Genomic DNA, 15,190 nt, shown 5'->3' on the forward strand with positions numbered 1-15,190 from the left:
GGTCTGCCTGTAGGAAAGGCTTTTGGCCTCGTAACCCCAGCTCACTCTAGAGGCAGACAATTCCTTCCTTGCATTTCTGATCTCTCTGCGCCTCTGTCCTGCCTGAGCACTGAACCTCAGCTGAGCCATCACCAGGCTCCTGTGTGCCACCTGTGCCACCTGCACAGCACTTTCAGCTCTGCCTTACACCCAGGCTTTTTTGCCCAACATTATTAAAACTCAGCAGGTTGGAACAATAAACGGTTAAAACTTGACTTTTCAAGTCCTGTAGACAGAAGTATACACAAATTTTTTTATCAGATGGGTGATAGTTTAATTTGCATACAGACAAAATAAATCAATTTGGCCGGTGATTTCTTAAGCCTCCAAGTAATTTTCTATTCCAATCACACCTGAAGAAATTACAAAGGACCAAAGGTTCTTCCAGTACAAAATTCTTAGAAAGAGTATATGAGATTTATTAACCAAGAAGTACAACCCGTGTGCTTTGCAAAACATGAAAACAGGTCCAGAGCTGAGGTTTACTTTAACTGTTTAGGGAAAAACTTGAAGAAAGCATTGAGAGTAGTTATTGTATGTGTGGCTTCTGTTAAGAGATAAAGTTTTACAATGTACAGAAAACCACAGATCTCTCCTGGGTAGTGGTGGGGCAAAGTTGTGTTATCCCTGAACAGCTTTGAATGCCTCCACTCAGTTATAATTCACAAGCCATATTCTCTACTGCTTTGGTAATTAATGAAGTGATCAGCACAGGAAGAAATTAGAGTGCTTTAAAATTTTACTATTTCATAAAATGGCAGAAGTGGTTATGGAAGAGGCACTAAATCTGGCAGAGACTCCTGCGAGGGTGAGCGGTGCCCACGCTGGGCTGGCACCGTGCTCAGGGCAGCTGTGAGCCAGTGCTGGGCTGGCAACGGGCAGGGGAGCGGGGAGATCAGGGGGATGGAGATCAGGGGGGATGAGAGATCAGGGGGGATGAGAGATCAGGGGGCATGGGAGATCAGGAGGAGGGATGGGAGATCAGGAGCAGGGATGGGAGCTCAGGAGGAGGGATGGGAGATCAGGAGGGATGACTGGGATCTCAGGAGGACTGATGGGAGCTCAGGAGGAGGGATGGGAGCTCAGGAGGAGGGATGGGAGCTCAGGAGGAGGGGTGGAAGCTCAGGATGACTGATGGGAGCTCAGGAGGGATGGTTGGGATCTCAGGAGGGATGGGAGCTCAGGAGGGATGGGATCTCAGGAGGGAAGGATGGATCTCAGGAAGACTGATGGGAGCCCAGGATGACTGATGGGAGCCCAGCCAGGGACCCAGTGAGGGTGAGAGCAGCCAGAGAGGAGCACAGCCAGGGCACAGGGCCCCTCTCACAGCTCTGAGCTCTGCTGCTTCGCCCCAGCACCAGGAGTGAGAGTTACTGAGCAACCTGAAACCTGCCCTACCAAACTCCAGCAGGGACAAACCAAAGGCTGGGTACAGCCTCAAAGATTTGAGAGCCACTGTGACCCCCCTGAGTAAGTACATAATTAAGTAGGGTGTTTTTAAGACATGTTTAATTAGGCCCCCAGCCCCTCCTCGCCCCCCCGCCTCTCCCCAATTATGTACCATTTCCCCCAGAGATACAAGGCTCTGTTAATTATGTAAATAAGTCATGCACTATTCCCTGAAAGAATTATATTTCTGTGCAATACTGCTCATCTATTATCGATAAAAATAAATACGAGACATATGATATGTCATTAAAAATAATTTTTAAAAGCTGGATGATTTTTGGTGTTTTTACTGACTGAAAATACATGAGAACTGAAGTAAAATACCTCACAACTGGAGTTATGTTTCTTCTATACCTCAGATGGTCAGCCAAGCATTAAACTAGATAATATATACAGAGCCATAGAGAATAAACTTTATATGCAAACTATTGATACACTAACAGAGCAACAGAAACAATGGTGTTAAAATTAATAGAGTGAGATTATATTCTAACAAAATGCACATTCAATTATTTTGGGTTGTAAAGAAGGTATTTTGATTTGCAGATCACAACTGAGATAATTCGTATCAGGCCCTGCAAATCACAACTGAGTGACACTGAGGTATTTCTTTAATACCTCTCAATATAAATCCAAATTCCTCTCAAACTGACAGGCAGAGTGCAACTTGCTTCCAGTGGGCCAAACACCTGCTAAAGGTATCTGACTTCAATAGGTGAAAATTAAGATGTGCATTATAGACAACTACAATTAATACAGTAAAGATTAGCTTGGATTATCAGAGAGGGAAGGAAAAATGCTGAAGTATCTCAAGTTTCTGACTGAATTATAACAGAATTCTGTTAATAAAGACGTATTTGATTTTTACTTCCCCTATACATGACATGAGAGCTCATTTAAGGTTTGCCCAACTGAAATTTCGGGACACAAGAACGACAAACCCAGAGTTTAGAAAAAAGCCTCTTGGTGCTGTCAGCATGAAACTGCTGCTGTCGCTCATTAATGAGGTCAGGAATCCTGAAAACCTGAGTTAGCACTAATTGCCACATGCTAATAAACATAAAATCATAATAGAGGAGCTTTTGCATGTGAACTTCATAGTCCAAAGGTTACCATTTCACAAATATCCCAGATACTCCTAGAAATGTCAGTGGAATTATGGATCTGACTTTCCACTCAAAGAACACCTAACAGAATATGAAATTCTTCCATCACAATGGTAATGAAGCTCAAACTCCATCCTCCCACAGGAGATTCCACAAACAAATCCAGTAGAAAACAAATATGAGGAGTATTTATACTTGTTTTGGAACAATATGACAACGATCCATCACATCAAAGTTTATATTTCAGTTTCTAGAGTTGATGGCAGAGAAAAATATCTGACAATGTGGAGTGCAGGGAAGACATTTATTCCCCAGTCTGAGCAATGTCAGATCCATGTCCTGGCTCCTATGACCTGCCAGGTTTGCAGCCAGGCTGCTCCCTGTGTTACACAAATCAGCAGAAATACATTGATTAGTGCTACTTTTGGCCTTGGACACCACCCCCTGACACTGCAGCTTCCCACCCTCAACACAGAGCATGGCTCCTCCCAATCTCAGTAGAGCACAGAGGACAAAGACAAGAGTCAGGGAATATTCAGGGAGTGCTGTGGTGTGGACAGGCAGAACAGTTTTGGGTTGTTTTTTTAATGCCAAATAATCAATCATTTATACAAAGGTCTCATCATCACCTCCAGAGAGGCGTGCCAGGACTCTCACAGCACTTCACTGACCTGCTGCAGGAGGAAACAGCAAGGCAGAGAAATCTCCTTCTCAGTCCAGAATTTTGTAATGGAAACAGGAGAAATGGTTCTACTGAACCTGGAACCACCACACCTGCTGTTCCTAGACAAGCACTGCCACACCTGAAGGCCACCATGAAGGCCAGTGGAGCCTGCAGAAGCCAAAGCACAGGAGCAGAGCCTGGCCCTGCCAGGGCTCCCCTGGCGCCTCACAAAGCCCTGGTACTCACCTTGCCATCAAACTTGGAGTACTCGTTGAAGGGGTTGTTGAGCTGCAGTGGACACTGCTCCAGTCGCACTGAGAGGATGGACTGCTTCCCAGAACACGGGGATTTCACCCGAAAATTCTTCTTTTCAAACAGTGAGCTCAGCTCCTCTGCTGCAGGTCAGAAAAGAGATTACAGGCATCGTATGAGGAGATGTACAGAGGCTGCTGCTCACCACAGAGAGATAACATCATAAGAGAGAGCACAAAATCAAATAAATAAACCAACAAATGCTTCAGCAGGGCAGGATCTGCCACCACTCTTTCATAGCCCAAAGACATGAAACCATTAAGAAGTCTGAAGGATGCTCCTGTTTAAGCTGAGAAAAAGGTGAGTTTTTCCTATACAGAGAAGAGAAGTGATCAGTGTAAGACCCACTGGAGTCGGGAGAACAATGAAGAGGATGACACATTCCCAGTCTCTCTGCTTGCCTGCCCTGTCCCACAGGAGCAGGGAACGGGAAGGAGAGGAGCTGCAGCCACAGGAGCAGCACGAGAACAGCACAGGACAGCAGCACTGCCTGCAGTGGCACTGCCAGCTGCAGCCCTGGCACAGGAGCAGCTCTTCACGTTTCCTTCTCATGGGGGACTGCATACAGCCTCACCTCACAAAAATGTCCAACCTGAAACCACCATTCCAGATCAACTGTCCGAACAATAAATACAAAAAAGCTTCCTAAAGACAAAGGGGATGCAAGTTCAGGAGGTCTTTGTGTGGTCTGTGAAGGCTCATAAAAGCCTTTTTATGTGAAGAAAGTGCACAGCTGAATGTCCAGCAACAGCTCAATTTCCAATTTACGGGCATACTTTAAAAAACCCTAAAAAATAGAACTTCTTATGTTACAAGGCCACTGTGAAATCAGGCCAGAGCTGGGGTGTTTGAGCACATCAGCACCAAGGGCTCTCACCTGCAGGAGCTGTGACTGAAGCTGGACAAGGTTCCACAGCTGCTCCAGGAACCAGAGCCCCCAGCCCCCATCAATCTGCCCAGCCTGGCACTCCTGCCCTGGGCTGCCCCACAGCTCACAGATCCACATCTTGCTTCCCCAGGGAAATGGAACTGTTCCCAAAAGGGAATGACCCGCCATTTGATCTGCAGGGAGCTGGTTCATTTCTTGAAGTGCAAAATTAAAACCTGTCAAATGATAACTAGTCAAAAGCTCCATTTATTTTTATCAGCAGATTGCCTTAAAATTCAGGCAGTTGGCAGAGGTGCTAAATACTGGCACTGAGAGATCCCCAGCGGGCTTGTGAGAGGCTGCAATTAACCAAAAAAGCTTGATTTAATCCCTTTCAATGTGGCCACTTTAACTCCATTAGGTTGTTTTGGTTTTTCAACAAGCTCTTGTAACTGATTTTTTTTTTAATCTAAAGCATTATGCTGGAGTATTACCTTTAACTGATAATTCTTGGGCACTTGGAAAGGACACTGGAATCCAATACAATGATTTTACTTGTACAAGTGAAAAATTAAGTTTTTATCTACAGCTATTCTGTATGTCTTGCATGCCAGCATGGGCTGAAAGCAGGACTTTGGAAGGATTTCCTTGATACATTTTAATTTGCACTTTACATGCTCTGAAATGAAGGAATGGAAGATGCAAAGGTACAGAGGAGATCCTGACGGGCTCCTCCTTCTCCTTTCTGCCCTGCTGTTCATGCAGGTAAGGGAGAAGCACTCTGATCTCAGTGGCCAAGCAGAGGAGGAAAACCAGCTCTGCCAATAGCCCCCAGTGCCTGGAGTTTGGTGTAACTGGTTTATTTTTTATTTAAATCTGCTCTGCAGCAGGCAGGGACTGATGCATTTGCAATGCCAGCACATTCCCCAGAGGGGACAAGCGGCTGCTGGGACAGCTGGTGGGGAAGGGGATATGACCACGGAGCCCCCAGGAGCCAGCTCAGAGTGCAGGAGGCACAGGAGAGATCTGCACCATCACTGGCCAAATGCTATAAAACACTGAGCAAAGAGTTGGAGGTTATGGTAGATTAACCTTTAAAACCTACAACTCTGCTTACAGGAGGAGGAAGGCAAAAACATTTCAGAATGCATTAACAGGGGTATCCAGCACAGCTGAACACTGAATTAAGGATTAGTGCGACCGTGCTGCTCATGTGAGCAGCTTTGTTCACTCCTCTGAAAAAGATATTAGAGTGCTGGAGAACGTTCTGCAAGAGACAGCCACGGAGATATGAGGAATTAGGCAAAAAAAGGGAGATTACAGATGGACCTCATTAAGATATATACAAATTTTGAAAGAAGGAGGCATGACAGACCATACAAAGGTTTGAATGTCTGTCAAATACAACAGAAATAGAAACTAGCTTGAGCTCTAAAATAGGAAAATTGAGACAGATTTGTAATTTCATATACTCCAGTTTAAACTATGTAGAACATCCAGTCACAAATACTTAATTATATAATTAACAAAACTAGAATTTAGTATTTTTTGAGAAATCAGTGCTAATAGTTTTACCAAGGAAAGGCGAGATAGGCCAAGCCAGCATTTATTATGCTTGCATTTAAATAGGTCATACATACACTCTTTATTTCTTAATATTTGCATCTTATCTAAAGGAGGAGCTACAAAAATACTCTGTACAAGTAAAGTCTATGGAACGCTCCATGGCACCAGAGGCTGCTGGAGGTGCCCTGGAGATGCTGATGCTGCCCTGGGAGCCCCGAGGTGACAGGAACCCCACGGGGTAGGACCCTCTCCCACAGCCCAGAGTGGGTGCCCAGCACTTCTCCTCTCCTTGGCTCTGCTGTGGGTGCCCAGGCCAGGTTGGCACGGGGCACAGCACAAAGAATTGGCATTTCCTCCGTGCCCCGAAACCCCGGGGGAAAACTGCACGCTGCAGATGTCGGAACCATCAGAGGCGGGAATAAAACCAGTAGGAAAACAAAAGAGATTTTCCTTTACCTGAGCAAGAAGTATTTCTGTCTTTCCACTGAACGTTTTTGCATTTTATTTGATTTTGTCTCTCTTTCCGCAGACGTTCTAGTCTCTGAGCTTGAAAAGAAATATTACAACTATAAGTTTGTCAATGAAAGTTTACTATAAACAAAGACATAATTAACTACCTTTATATGAATAAAGATGTTTTATACTGCACATGTAGGGGAAACAGTCATAAAATTTTAAAGGTGGCACCCCTGAAAAGCAAATACCAACAAAAACATGAAAATGTTCTTGATTTATAATTGAAATTAGAGGATATAAAACATTAATAGAGATCATAAAGATAGTATTAACATGGAAGAGAATAATAAAATGTGAAAACTTCTGTGATTAATATGACATTTCATTATATAAATCATTAATAACGGTCTTAAAGGAATTTTAATGCACAAATGAACTGAAGTGAATATTACATTACAGGAATAAAATTACTGTTATGAATTACTCTACCCGTTTCAAAAATTAAAGATAAATGAACTCAGACTAGACTATTAAAGTTTTAAATATAAAATCCTTTATCTAAAAATCATGAAAATTATAAAATGTCAAAGCGATATAAATTAGCACAGCTTTTTCTTCAGTAGGCTGAAACAGTTTATAGGTAGTAAAATAAATGATTTGTATCTTCACAACATTAGTCAAATCCTAAAATGAATATAATATTTTTTTACATATATTTTGACTCCATCTTCAAAATATGGTCGGGAAAAAAAGCCCCAAATAGTTCTGATGCCAAAGGACTTGCAGCCCGGGCTACCAGACAACAACTTAAATTACCTTTTTTGCTACCAGTAAGAGTTTCTTTGGGGAAAAAACCTGATGGAAGCCACCCAAGACAATGACCCCTGAAACCACTGATGTCATCCGCTGAAAGCAGGCAGATGAGACTGGGAAGCAGAACTAACAGTGCTGATCCCCAAAGGAAACAATCTGCTGGACATATTAGCAGTTTTGATGTATTGAGATAATTCATTAACTAAAATGGGTTTGTAGAAGGGATTCTAAGATGCTGAATTGCTCTGACAATTTTTAGATACAATTGGAGTTCCCTGAGCCTTTTCAGCAATCAAAAAACATTAATAAATATTTTCTATCCCTTCTGTTATTATTCTTTTACATTTAGGTCTTTGAACAGAATTGTGGACAAGGAAGTAATTTTTTTCCCCATAAAAACTGTCAATGAGGGAACTGATAAAAAATACTCATTTGAAGTTTAACAACTGTAGCAAGCAGTTTAAGGTACAAGCACAAAAGGGGACTTTGATAAGTATCTCCCATTAACAACACGATGCTAGAACCTGAATACCTTTAGGTAGCTTCCCCTTAATGAAATAAGAAAAATATCCCTTCTCATAAATTTAAATATTGGGAAGACACTATTGTAGCATAGATGTTTTATTCTGAAAGAAGAGCTCCTCATTAATACTAGTTATTGCCCACACTGTAACTCAAAATTGCCTTTTAAAACCCTTTATTTCCAAATGAGCTACCAGAAAATATAAATAAATAATATTTTAATATTTTAATATCATAAAAGATCTGTTAGATGAGAAAGTAAACAAATAATTAAAGAAAAACCATAGACTAGAAACAAGATAATACACATTTTTATCCTGTTTGATATTTCTACCCCCTGCCAAAACAAATGTCCAAGAGCACAGGCAGCAGCTCCCCTGTCTCCATCCTAGAGTGGTCACAAATGTCCACTGCACTGTGGGACTGTGCTACAGCAGTGCCAAAGCAGATGGAAAGGCCAGCACCTATGAGAAATGTGAATTATTCAGGGCTCACTGTCACAGGCAGCCAGGGACAGTTTTGGGTGTGACAAACCAAGAGTTTGGTGGCTGCCCAAAGGTTTCATGAATTGTCAGCCCCGAGCTGAGCCTTTGCTCCTGGCCTGGGCACTCTGCTACTCACCCAGCCCCTGGCACTGCCCTCTCCCCTGACCTTAGAATATGCCCCCAGCTGGCACCTGAAATGACTTTAAAGTGTAATTCAAATGGGGATTATTCCATCAGTTTGCTCCCTGGGTGAAATGATCCTTCAGAATCGTTTTCTGGAGTAATTCTATAAATTTTCAAACTTTGCCTCTCCTTCCTCATGAGCTGCACCACGGGCTGAAGTCCCCCAACCCCAGGGCAGCCTGGAACACACCCTCCTGCCAGGCTGGGCTGCAATCCCAGTTTATCTCCAAACCTCACTCTGCCACAGGAGATCAGTGCCCTGGATTTCTGGAACCTCTCACAACCTCCTCCTTGTAAAAGGCATTTCAGTATCTCCAACACCACACACACTTTGCAGGAGAAGCAGAGCACAGAGGTGCTTTCTGGGCTCTAGGTGGTGTTATAATACCTGCAGAAATAATTTCTAAAAAACTATACAGAAAGAGGAAAATAGAGGTCAGTACTGACCACCACACACCAACCTTCTCATCTGTACTTTACCTCACAGAACTTCTGATCATAATATTCCTCAGGTCTAAGCAGAAGTCTGGATATCCCAAATACCACCTGGCAGAGCTTTCAGTCACGACAAAATGAGTGTATTTTGCAAAGGTGTTCGCCCTTAAACTTACTAATCTGGTACCTTAAACACTAGCTCAAGGTTTTTCTCAGAAATAAAACTTTAAGAGACAAAATACAGACAAATCATTCCCTTTGCTGGCTCACATCAAACTTCATTTCTCTCTTTTATAACAAATACATTTGATGCCTCACTAGGCAGATTTCTTCTCAGAAAATAACTATCCTGTTCAAAAGTTAACACCCCTCCAGACAGTAACAATAGAGATATCAAAGACTGTTCATGTACTTTGGATTTAGATTTGATGTCTCCACAATTTGAATTTTTTTATATATATAAAACTGACTACCTCAATGTTCCCCCATGCAGGAATAGGTAAAACAGCAATTAAGCTCAGTTGACAGCACACTAAATAACTGACTCATTACACATCCTTCTATAGAAGGGCCCCAGCACTGCAGAAGGGGTTTGACAGACGGCCGAGCAGGCTGGTCAGGCTGGCCTGCCCAGCCAGGCAGGCTCAGGGAGGCTGAAGGGCAGAGCTGCTGCAAACACACACCTGTGTTGGACCTCCTCCTGATGCCAAAGTCCCAGCTGGAGGTGATGTCCACGGACTGGGAGTAGACGTAGCCCTGGGCCTCGCCGGCGCTGCCCTGCGGCTCCGCGCCGCCGTCCCCGAGCGCCGAGCAGGGGTTGAACTTCTCCAGGTCCACGTCGTGGTCGATCAGGACCATCTCGCACATCCCCGTGTCGTCGCTGGTGACGTGCGACTGCCGGATGTGAGCCAGGATGATGGTGGGGTTGTCCAGGAAAGCCATTCTGCCTCAGGGCCAGCGCCTCACTGTACTATCTCCTCTCCATCCTGCTTCCTGCACGCACGCACCTGGGAATAACGCGCACGACATTTCAGGAACACACACAGAGCTCAAAGCCCCGTTCCCCAAGGGCACTGTCTGGGATGTGACCCTGACTGACCTGGGGCAAACTCTTGCATTCTGCTCCAGCTCACTTGTGCCACACTGGTTGCTGAGATCCAGTTAAGGACAGGGGATTTGGAGGACAGCTCAAAACCTGAGTCCCAGGACAATGGAACACAAGGATCCCTACAGACAGGTCCCAGTACTCTACAACACATGGCTGCTGTAAGCCAAAACACCCCGCAGTGCTGCACGCAGGAGGATGGCAAGAGAATCCAGAGCAGAAACATCTGCCTCTTCCAACTAATCCATGTACAAAACCTACAGGGTTTTGGATTTCTTTTCACCCATCATAATTGTGTTTCTGTTTTGCTTCTGCATCTACACACCAACTTTTTGAGTAACTTATTACAGACTCTCTTCAGGTTTTGCATTTCCAGGAAAAGCTTTAAACATGAAGAGATTAGTGTCTCAGGGCAGAATATTGAACATCTGCTGCTGCATGGTGCTTCACACAGGGCAACTGCTGTAACACAGAAAGCTCTGTGACCAAATACCACACGCCTGAGCTCTAAAGCACTTTAAGAACACTAATTGCCACTTACCTAAGATATTTCATTCAGAGCACTCAAGTGGCCTTTTGAAACAAAGTAGAGGGCAAAAAGGAAAAGGAAAAAACCCCAAACCACAAAACCCGAACCACGCTCACATTGTTATCTGTTTTTTCTGTAGCTGTGGGGTTGTAGTGATGCCAAACTAATTCAAGCACGGGCTGACTCTGAAAGGGACAGCTCCATGCCCTGCCTGACCTGTTCCAGGAATTCCACCATCTCTCAAAGCTGGCAGTGGAGCTGTGGAGTGAGCTGTGGGGTGAGCTGGATCAAAAAATTATCTGCTGAAAATAACCTAAAAAGAAAAAAAAAAATTATTCCTGTTCATGCAGTGAGTCCATCAGTGAGCAGCAGCAGGAGCTGTGGGGACACCTCCACCTGAGGGAGCTCGGTCTGAGCCTACACACAGGGCAAGACTAGATGCAAATTCCAGAAGTTTGAAATCCCCACTGCTTTTCTAACCAGAGGAAAACACTTTACAGAGCTGCATGTGTGTGTTTGGGATTTTGAACTCAGAAACACCAGCAATCTCCTGTCCTTGCTGCTTGCATAACTGCTGCCTAAATCACACAAAGCCGCTTCCCATGAAAATCTGCTAAAGGTAGCTGGCCTTCTGGGGTGTTTTAACAGAGGCAAGGGACAGAAAGGACCAGCCAGGCTTGTTCCAGAACCAGTGAATGCATTTTGCCATGTCCTCTTTTTATGTCCCCACAAATCCTGCTATTAGTGAAATTCGCTCCAGCAGGAGACCCTCAAAGCCCAGCTGGGCACAGCCTGGAGCTTTGCTGGCCCTGCCTGGGGGTGGGAGTTTGAGAGTTTGCTCCTGCCAGCCTCAGCAGCACTGCAGCTCCACACTCTTGTTTTAATTTTCTGACTCTTTCCATCAAAGCAAGCAGGGCTGCTCCTGAGGGAGCTCTCACTGTCCTCCAAGGCAGAGCCCACAAGGCAAATGTCCCACCCAAAGCTCTGATGTGCCCAGGGCTCTGACCCTGCACCAGTGCGACCAGCACAGCGGGGCTTGAAAATCACAGACACACCCAAGTACAGCTTATGGACACGGCAAAATACATGTTAAGAATGTTCTTTAAATTGAATTATTTCTACTCACTGATTAGGAAAGGCCACATGTATCTGCAATCGGCAAAAACTTGTTTAAATAAGCAACAGCCTCAGGCTTCAGAAAGGTCTGCAAACTCCCAATCAAAAATTACTGCTGCCCCATCAATGTGTCATATAAATGTTGGCATGTTAATTGTGTATTTATAAGATTGTTAATGGTTAGTTAATTTACCTCCCACACTATTATTGTACTTGAAATGATTTAATGTCTGCTGAGGGAGTTAACAACATGTAACAGCAGATGCGAGAGTTTTACCTTTATACTCTGCACCCCGACTTCTGCCATTAACAGTTGTGTGCTAAATCAGCCAAGCTTCTTCCCAACTGTAATGTGCAACTGCCTCTCCCATAAACATCAACACTGAGAAAGTGCTGGAAATTCTACACAAGTTTAACACAAACATATTTTTATTTCCTCCTCTTCAGAATTTTCAAAAAGGTACATTAAAGCTCATTTATCAACATATTAATGCTAGCTGGAAACTCTCTGAACAGTTAATACCCTTCAAAAAACAAACAAATAAAAAGTTCAGACCCCCAAATTTGATGCCATATTTAGTAGTTGTAGCCTACAGAATTCTAACCAGTTCTCCTGCTGATAAAAAGGCACAGACATGCTATGAGGAACAGTGACCTCCACTGAGAGAGAAGAACACAAAGAAGCAAAGTTCAGTTTTGCAAACCTTTACACAAACACCTTGAAGGTCCCAGCAAAATCACAGACCCAAAATCAATGTCTCGATCTGCTGCGATCTGCCAGCACACCCCTTCTGCACTCCTGCAACCACACACCATCACCACATCCTCAGAATGTAACAGAAGTCAGGGACCTTCAAAGCATCAGATCTTATACATTCTTTAATCAGAAACAAAAATAAATGTTCTTCTAATACTTGCACTATAAAAATAACACTCTTCTATTGAATAAAGCACTTTGCAGGCAGCTGTCAAACATACTCTGTGCAAACACTAAAATGGAAGAGAGCAGTGTGAAATCCCCAAAATTGTAGAGTTTGGTATTTCTGTACAACAGCATACACAGGCTGGGGTTTCCATGATGCACCGATTGGCAAACATCCATGATCATCACACAGTGGACAGAGATCTTCACTGGTCTTTATTATTCACCTATCTAGCTTTCTGCACATTGTCTGACCAGCACCCTGGGAATGAAAGCTCTCTCTCCCCACTGCTGTGATTGTGCCCTGGCCCGAGGCCCTGGGGAGCACAGCCCCACTGGGCTGGGGCAGCCACAGAACATCCCCACCATGTCCAACTGCACCATCAAGAGGCCGAACGCCTGGCCAGGATCCTCAGCAACTCTGGCAGCATCAGGCAGCCGCATCTCCTGTTCTCACCAGCAGTGCTCCTCCTGCAGCACCCCACGGCTGTATTTATGGCAGGGACGGGCTCTCCCAGCGAGGCAAGCAGCCTTTATGCAGATCAGGCTCATTCATAACCCCGCACACAATGAGGAATGCAGAGCGTGCTAACAAACGACTCCGCTGCCAGGAGGTGACACAAAGGTCTTGGAAAAGGATCTGCAGCCATGCAGGCTGTACCTTAAACACACAGCTGAACACAGCTGAATTTCGGGAGGCAACTTCATCATCACAACACGTTAACTGTTCTTGTGACCCTCCTGCTCGCTGGGTGTACTGCAATTATTTAAATAAAGCCTGGCTGGCGTTGCTGGTTCCCCACCAAACGCCCCACGCAGAGTATCATACCTGCACGTTCACCTGCATGAGGTGACAACGAGATATCAAAGCAAGTGTGAGACTGGGGAAAGGACAAGCTACACCTCCTGGCTGCCATCCCCCCATCCATCCTGCTCCCACGGCTGCCAGCGCAGGCAGCAGCAGGCACAGCTGGAGCCAGGCTCCGTGCTGGACCCACTGACTGGGGCACTGCAGCCACGTGCCAGCCCTGCTCAGCCCTGTGCAGGGGAAACGTTTGACCTTGAGCCTGAAAAATGCTGAGTGCAGCTCTCCTCACGCTGGGGAAAATGCAGCTGGTTTGGCATGCATTTCCTGGGTTTTTTTAAATGAACACTGTGGAATTAGGACTGAGGACACAGTGCCTTGCTCCCACTGCCCAGCAGAAGGAGGCTCGTCCCTGTCACTGCCCCACACCAGCACAGAGCCAGGGCAGCCGTGTCTCACCTCCATGGCTGGAGGCCCCCCTTTGCCACCCACTGCCCCCAGCCCTGTGCCCTCCTGCAGGTCCTGTCACATTTTCCAGCAGAACTATGTATTTCTCTTGGTGAGGTGACACCTGAGCCAACAGACACTTCCACGCCCTGTACCTGTCCCCAAAAGGTCGCAGGCTCCAGGTCAGAATCTGCAGCTCCACCAAAAGCCCTGTGGTGCCACCAGCACATATCTGACATGTCATTTCAGGACGTGGCCCTAACATGACAAGCCAGGGCCACCTTTCTATGGCATCTTACAGGAAATATTTTCTTTAAGTGAAGGGTTGATATTTTTGCTTTTCATGCTTTCAAATACACAGACCTCTAAATAAGCTACAAGAAACAATAAAATCAGAGAAAGCTGTCAGCAGCTAAAAATGTTCTGCTGCGGGAAAGAGCTACAACTTTGAAGTTCCACCAATTTTAATGGAATGATTTTAAGAATTCTCTATTTCAAATAGCTAAAAGGAGTTCCAAATTCTCCACAAAACTCTCAAGCCAATTCCTGCCATGTATCTTCCTCTCTAAATTAAAAAAGTAAGCTTCTTTCCTTATGTTCTGCAAAGCTGTAGCTTGTTTTCGTTTTTTTGTTCGTTTGTTTTAATATTGTTTAGATTGACAATGCTCCTTAAGGAAGTAACAAACATTTAAAGCCCTATTCAAAATAAAAAAAAGTATTCCAAAGACACAACTTGTGGAAGGTACAATTTGGATTGAAGACAATGCTAACAAACTCGAAACATGGCAATCTGGAAAAATTATATACCAATGCAGGTCATGTTATCATTCAGGGCCTTCCATAGTCCCTGTACTCAAACACCTCCTTGACTGTAGCTCTTCAAAGTGATCTTTAAAAACTAATGAAAAAAGATAGGCAGATTAGAATTAAAAATTGATTTTCCCCCCTGTGTCATATAAGCAGGACAGCATGAACATACTTCAAAATTTATGATTCAGGTTATATGAAATAATTTCCCAGTCAACTTCTCTATGCAATTGCACAAGAAATGGTTCTGGTTATCTGCATTTGCAGCAGCAAAAATAATCAACCCCCTCAAACACAGACAGGTCCTGGGCAGGCAGGATAAAGGAAAGTGAACTGAAATATATGAACATTCAAGTTTCTGTTTCAGCAAAAGCTCAAGTGCATTTAAGAGTGAATACTTATCTGCAGAAGCTGTCACTCACACTCTAGTCCTATCATTAAAAAGGAAATAATCATTTACAGTCATATAAAGAGGCTCTCTCACAAGAGAGACTGGAATTGGGACGTTATGATGAGCAAATACTATATTACACACAACTTCCAACAAATTATTTGTTCATT

The 15,190-nt window shown here is 44.3% G+C and overlaps 1 protein-coding gene across 5 annotated transcripts in view; it reads right to left on the reverse strand.

The window, feature by feature from the left end:
- The window catches only part of MAPKAP1 (MAPK associated protein 1), a 78,342-nt gene that overhangs the window by 58,895 nt on the left and 4,257 nt on the right, over positions 1-15,190 (reverse strand). For 3 of the 5 annotated variants that reach the window (XM_021543727.2, XM_021543721.2, XM_021543722.2), the window contains exons 2-5: positions 10,749-10,845; positions 9,582-9,905; positions 6,461-6,550; positions 3,505-3,653 (exon numbers count right to left, since the gene is read on the reverse strand). In XM_021543727.2, coding sequence (XP_021399402.1) covers positions 3,505-3,653; positions 6,461-6,550; positions 9,582-9,840 — 498 coding nt within the window. In that variant the 5' untranslated portion in view covers positions 9,841-9,905; positions 10,749-10,845. The remainder of the gene's footprint in view (positions 1-3,504; positions 3,654-6,460; positions 6,551-9,581; positions 9,906-10,748; positions 10,846-15,190) is intronic. The other 2 variants (XM_021543723.2, XM_021543724.2) reach the window with 1 other exon arrangement.

This window comes from Lonchura striata, chromosome 22 (assembly GCF_046129695.1).
Source record: "Lonchura striata isolate bLonStr1 chromosome 22, bLonStr1.mat, whole genome shotgun sequence".
NCBI lineage: Eukaryota > Metazoa > Chordata > Aves > Passeriformes > Estrildidae > Lonchura > Lonchura striata.